The following is a 14,931-nucleotide window of genomic DNA, read 5'->3' on the forward strand; positions in this document are numbered from 1 at the left end:
CTAATACTTTTATCTAACACTTGCACAGAATTTTTACCTTAGGGTGTAGAAGTTGTTTTTTGTTTTGTTTTGTTTTTAAGATTTTATTTATTTATTCATGAGAGACACAGAGAGAGAGAGTGAGACAGAGACACAGGCAGAGGGAGAAGCAGGCTCCATGCAGGGAGCCCGACATGGGACTCGATTCCGGGTCTCCAGGATCACACCCTGGGCTGAAGGCAGGCGCTAAACCGCTGAGCCACCAGGGCTGCCCCCGGTGTAGAAGTTTAATTCAATTTGAAGAAAAACAGTAAATATGTTTTATCCTTACTTCATCCTTAAAATTTTAGCTGAGATGATATGAGAATCCACCATGATATTTGGCTAATTGAAAGAAGGCTTATAGCTAACTATGAAAAGTAAATGTCCTCCATCATCATGAGCTGAAGACCAGCCTATGACCTGACCAGAGAAACAGAAGATCCCATTCCCAAACATTTCTACCTTCAGACCCTCTAAGGGCACAGATTTCTTTACTGGAAATTATAAGATGGGAAGATAAATGTTTTCTTATGAGGGCCAAGGAGAATTATAATTTGTTGACTTGGCCTAGACAATGTGGGTTCATTAAGAGAGATCTTCTATTCTTGGGGCCACTGACCATCTTTTTTTTTTTTTTTTAATGTCTTTTCCCATCAACCAAAAAAGAGTATCTTTACTCCACAGAGGAAAGTGTGTAATGGAAAAGCACTTGAGAAGTCTTTTCCTCAGATAACTGAGGGAACACTGCCAGGCACAGTTCATATTTATAAAGGCTGTGGCAAACACTGTTCTAAGATTTTTCAGGGAAAAGTTATAATATGCTCTACTTCCTCAATTCTGAATATTTATTATAGCACTATTGATTTAAGTCATATTCTTTCAGGAAAAATATAAAAATACTCCTTTAAATATATATATCCAGGGATGCCTGGGTGGCTCAACGGTTGGGCGCCTGTCTTCAACTCTGGGCGTGATCCCGCAGTCTCAGGATCGAGTCCCACATCCGGCTCCCTGAATGGAGCCTGCTTCTCCCTCTGCCTATGTCTCTGCCTCTCTCTGTATCCCTCATGAATAAATAAATAAAAGATTTAAAAAATAAATATATATATGTATATGTACATATATCCATTGTGAAAGTTATGATGTCTCTAACTTACTTTGAAATGAATTTTTAAAAATTGATGAATAGATGAATGAATATGTGATAAAGGAAATCCAGCAAAATATTGATTGTGGAATGTAGGTGGTATGCATATGAAAGTCTTCTGCATAATTCACCTTTTCTGTTTGTTTGAATATTTTCATATTTAAGGAATTAAAATAGTAAACAACTTGCTTCAAAGAACTAAGGAAATGGATCAAATTATAACTTATCAGATTATAATCGTGATCTTAGGTTTAGTCCAAAATTTTAAGGCAATTAGACATAACCTCGATACTTGGTAGAAAACATTCTTTATTCATTACTGGTTACTTTTTTTTTTTTTTTTTTTTTTTGGTTACGCTATTTTCTGCATTGGAAAGGTCTTCCACTGTGTATAGATTCTCATTGAATAGCTACTAGCTATATTGACTATATAACATAGATCCCAAATATCTATTTAAATGAATAAAAAGGACAATAATGGAAGTATAACTAATTGGACTCAGTTACCACTGATTCCAGGAAAATCTTTGAGAAAAAAAAAATTTAACCCATTCCTAAAACAGCATGTTCCCTTGACATTTGCTGCTTTCCCCTACAGCTGAGGAGAAAGCTTCTGTTAGTCAAGATTTCATTATAGTTATTTTAGCAAAACAGATCACGCAATTTGGGTAATAAGGTAATAAATGTTGACTGTAGCCCCAAATGACACAGAATGCCATTAACTGATCATATATAAACACTATGTAACAACCTAGGAAAATGTTTTTGACTTCATGTGGAGCAAGAAAAGCTTAAATTATTGCATGTTTTCTATCTTGGTGATTGAAACCATATATAAAAGCACATGTAATGGGGAAAGCAATGGAAAAATGTCAGGTGGGATTGGGTCAGAGTGGTAAGAATGTGAGTAGGGGTCATTTATGTTTTCCCTTTTAGCCTCTACAGAATTTTCTATTACATGCTTATGGCTACTTTGGTAATTAAAATACTAAGTATTTTTAAGACCATGTCAGTGTCTCAGCACAGCTGACCACCAGGTTTCCTTTCCAGGGGAGCCAGCACAGCACCCACAGCAGCTTCCATCCCTCCCTGGCTCCTGTCATCACCAGCCTGCAAAACCTGGTCGGCACAAAAAGAGCTACAGATCCTTCCCTAAAAAGTTCAGGTATTAGTTGGACATGCCTCCAGCAAAAAAAAAAAAAAAAAAAAGAACGGAAAACAAACAAACAAAAAAACTCTGCTACCCAAATTTTTAAAAATATTAAATATTTTTTAAAAACAATCTCTTCACCTTCAATTCAGATGTGTTTAAATCTTCAAACATGTGCCCATAAGCCCCAAGCTTTATGAAAAGCCTGTTCTAAAGAAAGTAAAGCCATAGAAATTCATTTTGGGTACGTGCCTTTAACTTTATACCAATTACATGGAAAACAGGAAAGCAGAAATCTAAAGTACCTTATAAAGAAAAACCATTTCCAAAGAGAAAAATGTCAAATTACAGGTCACTTGAGGAAGGTCAAAAGTGCATATACCATTGTGGATGGGGCACAGCAAGGGGTGTCTTTAAGTCTTTCTTTGAGGAGAGTGTTGTCTTCGATTAAGGCAGGAAAATGTAACAGTGAAACCCAAGCAGCCAACCCCTCCAAGCCACTTAAGCACCATATCCTGGGCAGCTGCTGGTACCACCATCAGCTTTTGTCAGACCACATGGTTATGACATCTACCTCAAACAGAAGCCCTCTTTAAAATAGCCCCTAATCAGTGGTTGCCAGTTTGGATTTTAAGAAAGAATGTAATGCCTCTTTGTATTCTCTATTGAAAGGCCTAGAAAATGATACTGTTTTTATGGGAGAATATTAAATCTTATGTTACTTCTTAATTTTAAAAAGTTAATTGCATTGCTTCATTATTTATAGGCATGGATATGGGACCAAGGACTGTTGAGATAATCAGGGTAAGTCAATAATTTTGCTATTTTTCTGGTTTGTTATATTTGCCTAAAATGTATATTTCCTCCTCAATACAATTTGTTGGCTTGTTAGTGTGCTCTTTTAAGTTAAGTGTGCTCTGAAGGAATTAAGTAGTCTACATAGCATAAATAGACATAGGGGACCTCTGTGAATTTTTTGGTATGTCCCATCTGCTATGTTTTGTGCATGTTTAAGTTTTATAAAACAACTCCCCTCAAAATGGTATCCTATTAAACATACTCTTGTAGCTTGTCTTTTTCACTTTATTTTTTTTTTAAGATTGTATTTATTTAGAGAGGGAGAGAGAGAGTGAGCGAGCATTTATGAGCATGAGGTGGGGGGTACAGAAGGAGGGAATCTCAAGCTGACTCCTGGCAGAGTATGGAGCACTATGCGGGGCCTGATCCCACCCTGAGACATAACCTGAGCCAAAAATCAAGAGTCAGAAGCTTAACTAACTGCGGCACCCAGGTGCCCCTATCTTCTTCACTTTAAAGCATGAACTTTTAGCCATGCTAGTATTTTTTGATAGCGTATAGCATGATTTTTATTGGTTGCATAGTATTCAATCATAGAAGTGTGCTGTAATTTTCATAATCAGCTTTCTCCTACTAAACAATTAGCATACTTCTCAACTTTTGTTCTTATAGCAACATCTTTGATTTTCTTTTTTGTCTATATCTTGGGTGATTTCCTCGGGACTCATTCCTAGACATGAAATTATTGAGTCCAAAGCCACACCTATTATTTAAAGGCTTTGATACATATTGCTAAATTGCCTTCCTGAAAAGATTGTGTAAGATATATTTAGGTTCTTAAAGTGGTCATATCCTGATTTTCAAACTCTTGTATGATACCTAGAATATTGGAAAGTACTTTATTTTGATCACTTTTAACCATTAAATTTGGGATTCAAGAAGTACTAATACATATATATATCTCCTTGTTATAATCATGGTTCAACTGCAGCGATATTTAGCATAACTTAGTTCTCTGGAATCAGTCATAGCTGTGTTTGAAGGCACTCTAGAATTTATTAGCTCTATGGCCTTTGACAAGTTGCTCAAGTTTTCTCATCTATAGACTGAGGATGACAACACTGACCTCACAAGGTAAATCTTTTTGTATGGATTAAATGAGATAATGCAAGTAGTATACTTGGCATAGTACTTATGCATCATAAATGTCCAGCAAGTGGCATCCATTATTATTGACTACAACTTGAAGTAAATCTGCTTTATTTGTTCCTAGTATCGTTCCATCAGTGTGGCAACCCAGGTGTTCCTATGATGGGAAAGTTAAATTTGCCAGTATCTACATAGTTAAATTACAGAAGCATTATGATGGATTTAAACAAAGCCAAGTTATTCTATAAATCTCTCCTCATTCCAAGGTTTATAAAATATCATTTCATGGGAGTGCCTGGGTGGTGCAGTTGATTGAGCATCCAACTCTTGGTTTCAACTAGGTTGTAATCTCACAGTGGTGAGATTGAGCCCCACGTCAGCCTAGGAGCTCAGCAGCAAAGTCTGCTTGAATTTCCCTCCTTCTCTCTACCCCTCCTGCTCTGGCTCACATGTGCTCTCTCTCTCTCTCTCAAATAAATGGTAAGTCTTTAAAAAAAAAAAAAAATATATATATATATATATATATATATATATATATATATAATTTTATGTTTCCTTAGTTATTTCAGCCACTCTTTTTTACAGGCTTTTATAAATGGGCTGCTCCCAGCAACGGTATTGTCCCACACATGTTCCAAGCAGAAACCTTTGTGATGAATGAAGCGCATCTTGCCATTTTGCAGGCTTTGCTTTACTATTGATGCACTCAAAAAATATAAGCTAGACATAAATTCGTCCGAAACCAGGTATAAACTACCCATGACTGGAGAGGTCAGCTTTGCCATTCTTCTTTTATAGGCCTGACATGGCAGCATTTAAAGCATTATTATTTATTTTTAAAGATTTTTATTTATTTATTCATGAGAGACACAGACAGAGAGGCAGGTTCCATGCAGGGACCCCAATGCGGGACTCCATCCCAGGACCCCGGGATCACACTCTGGGCCAAAGGCAGGCGCTCAACTGCTGAACCACCAAGGCGTCCCTAAAAGTATCATTAATAATAAATAGTAATTCCTCACACTTATGTGACATGGGTTTTTGAAGTTCTTTCATTTATGATTTTTGTTGTCATTTTGTTCTTTTCCCATTTTCCAACTTTATGAGGTAAAACTGAAGCACACTAAGCTGTGTATATTTTTATTTTTTATTTTTTTTAAATCCTGGTTTTATTACTATTATTTATTTATTTATTTATTATAGTCACACAGAGAGAGAGAGAGAGAGAGAGGCAGAGACACAGGCAGAGGGAGAAGCAGGCTCCATGCACCGGGAGCCCAACGTGGGATTCGATCCCGGGTCTCCAGGATCATGCCCTGGGCCAAAGGCAGGCGCCAAACCACTGCGCCACCCAGGGATCCCCAGCTGTGTATATTTTTAAATAATCAGTTCAAACTTCAAAAGTCTTACTACCATATAAGTCCCTTTACCGGGATCCCTGGGTGGCGCAGCAGTTTAGCGCCTGCCTTTGGCCCAGGGCGCGATCCTGGAGACCCAGGATCGAATCCCACGTCGGGCTCCCTGCATGGAGCTTGCTTCTCCCTCCGCCTGTGTCTCTGCCTCTCTCTCTCTCTCTCTGTGTGTGACTATCATAAATAAATTAAAAATTAAAAAAGAAAATAAGTCCCTTTACCACACCCACACCACTAATATTTATGCCACGGTTGCCTATGTTGACATTTACATAAATTGAGAACCCCACCAAACGATATTGTCATTTTTTACTCCTCACTGCCCTGCATCTTTTAAAGAACTGGGGAAAAAAAAAAAAAAAAAAAGGGACATATTTTCTTTGCATACTGAGTAATTTAGGACTTTATCCCGGGACCTCGTGAACGCTCTGCCGTGTAGACTCTGAGGAGAGTCGCTGTTGGGTTCCTGAGCAGTGGCCCACATCCCAGGTGTGCCCTGTGTCAGTCTGTCCTGCACATGTGTAGCTTAGAATGAAGCCTGAGACTTCTGTGGGTTCCCTCCCAGATATAGAGGGCTCCCCTTCTCAGGCTCCCTAGATACCAGCTTCCTTCCTTCCTTTATTCACGGGCCACCAGTGCGGCCTGAGCCTACAGAAGAGGCCAAGACCCCCCCCCCCCCCCCGCCTGGCTCCTCTGGCCTGGAAGATGGGGCCAGACAGGCACTGGGGTCAGGGAGTGACTCCCTGAGCAGCCTCACCCTCAGGAAAACAGCAAGGAGGTGTCACCCCCTGCTGCTTGGTCTCCAGGTTTTTGCCTGTCCCCCAGGTTTGTTGGTTCCTTGACTTTTCAGAAGCCTCAGGTAGTTCGTTATTTCCTGTGTTTGACAAGAGTTGTCCGTTTTGCTCAGCAGGTCAGAGAGGCTACAGTTTGTGCAAATGCCACCACAATGAAACTGGAACTCCACAGTCGTTCTTTCAGTGATTTTTATTTTATTTCTTTTTTTTTTTTTTTTTTTATTTATGATAGTCACACAGAGAGAGAGAGAGAGAGAGGGGCAGAGACACAGGCAGAGGGAGAAGCAGGCTCCATGCCAGGAGCCGGACGTGGGATTCGATCCCGGGTCTCCAGGATCACGCCCTGGGCCAAAGGCAGGTGCCAAACCGCTGCGCCACCCAGGGATCCCTATTTTATTTCTTTTTTTTTTTTCCTATTTTATTTCTTTTTAAATATTTTATTTATTTATTCATGAAAGACACAAAGAGAGAGAGAGGCAGAGGGAGAAGCAGGCTCCATGCAGGAAGCCCGATGTGGGACTCGATCCCGGGACTCCAGGATCACGCCCTGGGCCAAAGGCAGATGCTCAACCGCTGAGCCACCCGGGCATCCCCTTTCAGTGATTTTTAAAGTAGTCACCCAGTGCTACCAATGTGCTCGGACGTGGACGAGGGCCAGGCCCTCTTCACCAAGGTCCCAGTGAACCAGGCTGCCTCTGCGCAGTCTTAGCGGGCGTTCCCGGGCGCGTCTCACTGCTCTCTGCAAACTCCGTTGTCATTACAGTGGGTGTCCTCTCGGATCCTTTGTTGTAATGCAGCCGTGCAGCTCTTTTACAGCCAAGTGTGTTTGTTCACACCCAGAAGAGCATGATATGTGTGGCAGTTTAATCATAAACACCATATGAGAACATACTTGCCAAGTCTGCATCAAAATTGGCCACTAAACTGAGCAGTAACATAGGGTTGTTTTGTGTTTTTTTTGTTGTTGTTTTTACTCCTACTGTTGCCTTTTATTGAGCCTCTTTTGTAGGCTAAGACTGCACTGTATCATCTCATTTAATCCTCAGACCAGCATAAAGACGGAAGCTCTAAGAGCTTAAGGAACTGCCTTAAGATACACTGCCCCCCCCCCCCCCGGCACCACCCCCAGCTCCTTGAGTTCTAGAGCTGAAGCACAGGTCTTTCTGACTCCAAACACACTGCACTTAACTTCTCTGTTACCCTGGCCTGCTGCATCATGGAAGGATTTTGTTCAACAGCTATCCGGGAGCAATGAGGTTGTGTTTTTTTATCAAATACATGAGCACTGTGTTTTCCTTCTTTCTTTAGGAGCTCAGTGATGCCCTTGGAATCAGTATTGCCGGAGGAAAAGGAAGTCCCTTAGGAGACATCCCAATATTTATTGCCATGATTCAGGCCAGTGGTGTGGCTGCACGTACCCAGAAGCTTAAGGTAAACAAAAGGAGAATGGTGAAGTGCTAACAGCATGTGTTGGGAGACAGAGTTGCAGCCACTGGCGCTTTATTTCAAGTTGGAATTCCAACGGAGACCCTCGCTGAGGGCAAGATGCATTAGAGAAAGTTTACACCTAAAATTCATTAGGTCCCTGGGCATATAAAAATCTTATTGTTTGTATCAAAGCTTCTCGATGAAAGAAGAAATTGCAGCTCATTTGCAAAGCCTCCCATACCATTTTTAGCACTTCATTCCACCCGGAATTAATTTTCACCTCGGAGAGATTTGACCGTAGAATCGTCCTTCAACCAGAAGAATGAACGAACGTTCTTATGATTTTTTTTCCCCTCATTGCCCCTTCATCTTAACTTAGGTAGAAAAATAAAGGAGAAAACATTTGGCTTCCTCATTAGAGCTTTATTGAACAGTTAATTTGTATGCCTCACTATTACTGGTGAATGAATGTATGAATCACCACCATTGCCAAAATACAAAAGTGGCCTGCCGTGCCTTCCCATAATCAAATCTGACCCCCTTCTTGTTTCTCTGATTGGTCTGTATTTGGGGAGAGCCATAAAAATTCCTCATGCTTCTGGAACATGCACACACAGTAGAAACACAGAATCTTCACAATAGCCACAAATGGGAAATATGACTTACAAAGAATTTTAAGCATTCTTCTCAAATTTAATTTTTCTTAATGATAGTGATTTTCTACCACTTTTGTACTTCCAGGTTGGAGATCGGATTGTCAGCATTAATGGGCAACCTTTGGATGGGCTGTCTCACGCGGATGTGGTTAATCTGCTGAAGAACGCCTACGGGCGCATTATCCTGCAGGTATTGCCATCAATGGAACACGCAGCTGCTCGAGGCAGATAAGTGGCGTGCAAAAAAGATTGAGCGTCACTGGCAGTAGGCATCACCGCCCAGCAGGGTGCTTGCTGATGTGAATTATGAAGGTTGAAAGCAAGAAATTATTATTTTTATTCAGAAATTCTTTAATGCCACCCATACAGGCAGTGAGCATGATTATATGAAAGCATAACAAGGAGAGAAAAATTACTCTTTGCTTCACATGATAAATCAACAAGGCTTTTAGCTTCCAGCATTCTTTTGTAAATCAAAGTTTGTGAGGAATAGGAAATGATTTCTTTTCTTATGCCCCAAAACTGTTACCGAACTGCCCAAACACAGTTTCTTCCACTCCCTTTATAGGAAGGATAAAATACAATGCTCTTCTTCCCATAGCATAAATGATTGCCAACACTGTTAAATTCTCACTGTGTGGTTGTCATCAACTGAGGCAGACAATTATTTATCAGCTGTGGTCCCCAAGACTATTGTCCAGATGCACAGGGAAATATAGCAGCAAGTAGAAAGGAGGTGTGCTGTTCATTACCCCTCCTTATATTTCAGCGCTCCACATGTCTCTGAGATTGATGTGGTGCAGTGAGAGGCATGAGCATGATACCGCAGTGAGTTTTGCTAATGAGTTTCTCCCAAAATGTATGATTATAATCACCACACTTCTGCAGGTAGTATTGAATGGTTTATAGGTAAAAAGGATAAAAAACCCACCATTTAGTATCTTAGAGAGGGCTAGCCAGCCTCTCAGATCGTTTCTAGCCTTAAAATGATAATTTCAGGAGCACCTGGCTAGCTCAGTCAGTAGAACATGAAGCTCTTGACCTCAGGGTTGCAAGTTTGAGCCTCACGTTGGGTGTCGAAATTACTTAAAAATAAAATCTTGAAAATAATAATTCCAAACTGAAAAGTCATTATATCGAGGAGAACTGATCTGTGTTGCTTAACTCTTGCACTTCAATTGTCTAAATCCAAAGGGCCAAAACAGACATTACAAAAGTAAAAAAAAGTGGGACGCCTGGGTGGTTCAGTTGGTTAAGTGTCCAACTCTTGATTTCAGCTTGGGTCATGATCTCAGGGTCCTGGGGTAGAGCCCCATGTTGGGCTCCACGCTCAGAGGGGAGTCTGCTTGAGATTCTCTCTCTCTCTCCCTCTTCCCCCTCCGTGCGCTCTCTCTCTCTCTCTCTCTCTAAAATAAATAAATCAATCCTTTGGAAAAAAAAAAGTGAACAACTTTCAGCATGTATGAAGGGGATCATAAAAATACTCTCAGTAGTTTCAAGGGAGTTTATGTGATAGGCAACATATTAGTGATTTGGGTCCCTGATTTCTACTGAACGCAAACCAGGACACAATGTGGACCGGCTGTAGAGTCAGCTTTCCCTCTACTCCTAGTCCTCACTTTCAATGGAACTTATGCTGTCACCTGACTTTCCTCCTTCCACCCCACCTTGCTAATGGTCAGACCCTGCACTTCCTTGATTTTTCTTTGCTGCACTTTCTCTTCCTCCGAGTTATGCTGACCCCTAGAGGCCTAAAAGCACAACTCCTCAATCTCAGACTGGGGTCTATAAGTTTACACAGAATTTTAAAAGGAAGCTATTTGGGCAGCCCAGGTGGCTCAGCAGTTTAGTGCTGCCTTCAGCCCAGGGCCTGATCCTGAAGCCCCGGGATCAAGTCCCACATCGAGTCCCACATCGGGCTCCCTGCATGGAGCCTGCTTCTCCCTCTGCCTGTGTCTCTGCCTCTCTCTCTCTCTGTCTCTCATGAATAAATAAATAAAATATAAAAGTAAAAGGAAGCTATTTGAACTAATAATTATGGCAAGACAAAAACGTCTCCCTTAGCGAAATCAATTATTACTGGTATTTTCATACACCGATATAACTTGCTCAGCTCCACCTTCTTCACAAAGAAATGAAATGTACCATTAACTATAAAAGCACCTTAAATGGCAATGAAGCGAAGCTCTCCCATGCAGAATTAACACTTCACTCAGATTGCCACAATTAGCATACCTTTGCAGGAGTTCCTTATTTTTCCTATTTCTGTATTTTAAGAAAATGACATTTAGTTTTAAAAATCTTCTCTTGCATTAATCACATTAGTTGATAGTGTTATTTTCTAAACTGTACTAATAAAATCTTAATGGAATCCTTTGAGATTTTTACCGTTATAATCTACACAGTTAAGGAGATGGAGCATATGTACTGCCAAAGGCTCTAGACACAAAACCCAGAGAACTCTTAGGTCCTACATCAAAGTTACATAGTGTATTTGCCTTAATTAGAACAATGTGCATATAGTACCAGCAATAGAGTTATTACAGCTGACTTGGCAATAGGTAATTATTTTTATCATCAGGTGAGCCAGCTCATCGGCAGAGCAGTAGAGAAGGTCAGGTAATTGTGTCTGATGATGTGGAAAAGACTTACTGTCGGTGTATCATGCAAAGCAGTCAGCAACTTCTGGTTGCACAGGGAAGATTAAGGTCTGGGTCAGCAGACTGCAGGATGGTGAAGGGGAAAGAGTGGAGGAGAAGACTAACACTTCCAGAAGCTTCTCTGCACGGTATAAATTGCTGTCTCTGGCTGTAATAAGGAGGTAGATATTTCTGCCCTTAAAGTTTGATGGTTTCTTATTCTCAATCTTATATTGGTCAGTGGAGATTGATGTGGCTACAAAGGGTCATTTTAAATATTCCCAATTATATTTGCTTGTGTAGTCTGATGGTTTGTCTGGTTAAACTCTTTTGTCTGTAGAATGGCCATAAAACCTTTATATATATATTTTTTATTGAATTTCGATTTGCCAGCATATAGTATAATACCCAATGCTCATCCCATCAAGTGCCCTCCTCAGTGCCCGTCACCCAGTCACCTCATCCCCCTGCCTGCCTCCCCTTCCACTACCCCTTGTTCATTTCCCAGAATTAGGAGTCGCTCGTGTTTTGTCACCCTCTCTAATTTTTCCCACTCATTTTTTGAACAAAATCAGGTAACTTATCCAGACTCTCTGCTAGACTTTTTTTTTTTTTTTACATCTTTCTTTGAGAACATAGAAGATATAGGGGATCCCTGGGTGGCTCAGCAGTTTAGCGCCTGCCTTCAGCCCAGGGCATGATCCTGGGGTCCCAGGATCGAGTCCCACATCAGGCTCCCTGTGTGGATCTTGCTTCTCCCTTTGCCTGTGTCTCTGCCTTTGTGTGTGTGTGTGTCATGAATAAGTAAATAAAATCTTAAAAAGAGAGAGATAGAGAGAGAACACAGAAGATACAAAGAGCATATCAAAGATCTTGTAGGGATCCCTGGGTGGCGCAGCGGTTTGGCGCCTGCCTTTGGCCCAGGGCGCGATCCTGGAGACCCGGGATCGAATCCCACGTCAGGCTCCCGGTGCATGGAGCCTGCTTCTCCCTCTGCCTGTGTCTCTGCCTCTCTCTCTCTCTCTCTCTCTCTCTCTCTGTGTGACTGTCATAAATAAATAAAAAAAAAAAAAAAAAAAAAAAAAAAAGATCTTGTATTGCTAAAGGAATTTGTGAGGCTTGTTTTGGGTCCATTAAGAGATTTTGCAAACATTCGAGAGTGTAGTAGAATGTAGAATGGGTGGATTGAGGTAGAACTGACTAAACTAGGGAATATGGGAAGAGTACATTGGGAAAGAACATTATAGTTTGAGACATCCAGGTGGAGATGTCCAGTAGGCAGAGGAAATATACTGCCAATGCTAGGAGAGATTTCACTGGTGGGAATAGGGTAAATAAAGCCATCTGAGGCTTTTCATTGTTGCCATCCACACTGCCTGGCACATTGTATATCATAAATAATTGGTTGAGTAAATAAATGAAAAAAGCGGTGACAAAAGATAGGACAAAGGCTTGGAGACAGAAGAAGAAGAGAGTCTGAAATCAGGGAGGTTCAGTAAGGGTCTGTTCACAAAGTATTTTGGGAGGCCCTTTGAGGACATTCTTCAGAACACAAAAAAAAATTGATTAAGAGGGTCCAACTGCTGCTTTGAAGAGAGAGAGAGAGACATGTCATATTTATTAATATAGAGAAAACGGACCTTTTTTTGAACCCTCAACTGAAAACGGAAGAGAAAAAGTAAGACCTGGGATTAATTCAGGAGATTCATAAAATTTTTTTTTAATTTTTATTTATTTATGATAGTCACACACACAGAGAGAGAGAGATTGGCAGAGACACAGGCAGAGGGAGAAGCAGGCTCCATGCACCAGGAGCCCGACATGGGATTCGATCCCGGGTCTCCAGGATCGCGCCCTGGGCCAAAGGCAGGCGCCAAACCGCTGCGCCACCCAGGGATCCCAATTCAGGAGATTCAATATCTAACAAAGAGGAATTGCAAAAAGAAAAACAGAAAGAAAGGAAGGAAGGAAGAAATCTTAGCTTACAGTCCATGACTCAGTAAGCAGGATAAAGAAGTACAATACCTATATACATTCTGAAACTTTAAAGGGAAAAGCATAAGCTGCTTACCAAAGAATAAGAGATTCAAATGGCACCTCTTTTTCAGCAGCTTATTTCTGAGAAAGTTACTTTAGGATTTACTCCAGAAAAAAAGTCAGTAAGGAAGAGGGAAACCAGAGGATTCAATGCTGAAAAACATGGAAGTACCAGGACAGTTGTGTAGTGGGCATAGAGAACAGCTTGCCCAAACTGAAACAGGAGAAGACATTCTAAGAGATATGCCTCTGTATCAAAAGGAAAGAAGAGGAACAGATGAATTACCTCATCTATTTAACTAAATTGGAAGTTTGAGATCACTGGGAAAATTTTGGGACTCAGCGCTAAGTATATAAAAATTAAACAAAATGAGATCATTGTTACCTTGGAGAAAAGAAACTTGTACCAAGAAAAGGAATGTAGTACAGTAGTTGACTCAGTATAAATAATATTTATATAAATACCCTAAGTCATAATAATAAAACCAATACAATCCAACATCCTGATGCATAAAATGTTAGTATCACAGTTTTTTGGGATGTGTTGATGAAGAGGAAAATATGAGAAGTAAATCTTTAAAGTTGAAATAAGAAAGGAGGTTGTTGGAAATTGTTAGAACTGCAGAGGTTTAAGTATATTTAAAGAAACACAGGAAACAAGTAGAACTTTAAAATAATAATATAAAGTGGAAGAGTTTGGCAAGCTGAATTTTCATCCACTGGAATATTTCATCTGTTGAAATAGGGAGTTGATAGACATCAACAAGATGATAAATTTGAAAATAGGCTTATAAGCATATTACTTAGCTCATACCTCGAATTGAAAAGAGAAATGTTTAGTGTGTCTCTAAAAAGTGACAGTGATGAATTTTTTATCATGTGCTGTACTATTTAATTTTTTACATGTGCACACAAAAAGAAATAGCCTGGAAAAATAAAATAGAAAAGAACCAAGAGTCAAGAGTACAGGTTCTACTAGTCACTGAAAGAGAGGAATTTTAAGAATAGCATAATTACCAAGGAAGCAGAAGTAAATAAAACCAGGAAAGTCACTACAACCGATAGAGAAGTCATTGGCAGTCTTTAAAGAAACTTGTTTTCTTTCGGACTTGATGGCAAGTCAGTAGAGAGCAAAGGAGTAGTTGGGAGCAAAGGAAATAGAAGACAAGGTAGGGATGATGTTACCTCTGAAAAAGATTAAAAATTTTACAGTGAAGGGGGCGCCTGGCTGGTTCAGTTGGTAAAACATGAGACTCTTGATCTCGGGCTTATAAGTCCAAGCCCCATTTTGGGTGTAGGGATATCTTTAAAAGAAAAAAAAATTGAAAAAAAAAATTGTAGTGATGATTACTGATTCTGCAGTCAGATCAGAGGCCAACCTGAGACCCACTGGAGTGGTGCTTATTTAGAGAGTAAAGCATGTTATTCTCCATGGCTGGAATATCCATGTTAATCAACCTTCATCCCCTCTTGATAAATCTTGTGAAATCCTTTGTTTAGAAACTCTCCAACCGGCATGTCTGGGTTGCTCAGTCAGATAAGCATCTGCCTTTGGCTCAGGTCATGATCCCGGGGTCCTGGAATTGAGCCCCGCATCAGGCTCCCCGCTCAGCAGGGAATCTGCTTCTTCCTCTCCTGTCACTTGTGCTCTCTCAAAATAAAATCTTAAAAAGAAAAAAAAAAACTCTCCAACCAAGAAG

At 40.4% G+C, this 14,931-nt stretch overlaps 1 protein-coding gene across 8 annotated transcripts in view; it reads left to right on the plus strand.

The window, feature by feature from the left end:
- PATJ (PATJ crumbs cell polarity complex component) overlaps positions 1 to 14,931 on the plus strand; it is a 356,261-nt gene that overhangs the window by 321,343 nt on the left and 19,987 nt on the right. For all 8 annotated transcript variants that reach the window (XM_072820502.1, XM_072820508.1, XM_072820504.1 and 5 more), the window contains 4 exons: positions 2,219 to 2,333; positions 3,085 to 3,122; positions 7,780 to 7,902; positions 8,641 to 8,745. In XM_072820502.1, the coding sequence (XP_072676603.1) occupies positions 2,219 to 2,333; positions 3,085 to 3,122; positions 7,780 to 7,902; positions 8,641 to 8,745 (381 nt within the window). The remainder of the gene's footprint in view (positions 1 to 2,218; positions 2,334 to 3,084; positions 3,123 to 7,779; positions 7,903 to 8,640; positions 8,746 to 14,931) is intronic.

This window comes from Canis lupus, chromosome 3, assembly GCF_048164855.1.
Source record: "Canis lupus baileyi chromosome 3, mCanLup2.hap1, whole genome shotgun sequence".
NCBI lineage: Eukaryota > Metazoa > Chordata > Mammalia > Carnivora > Canidae > Canis > Canis lupus.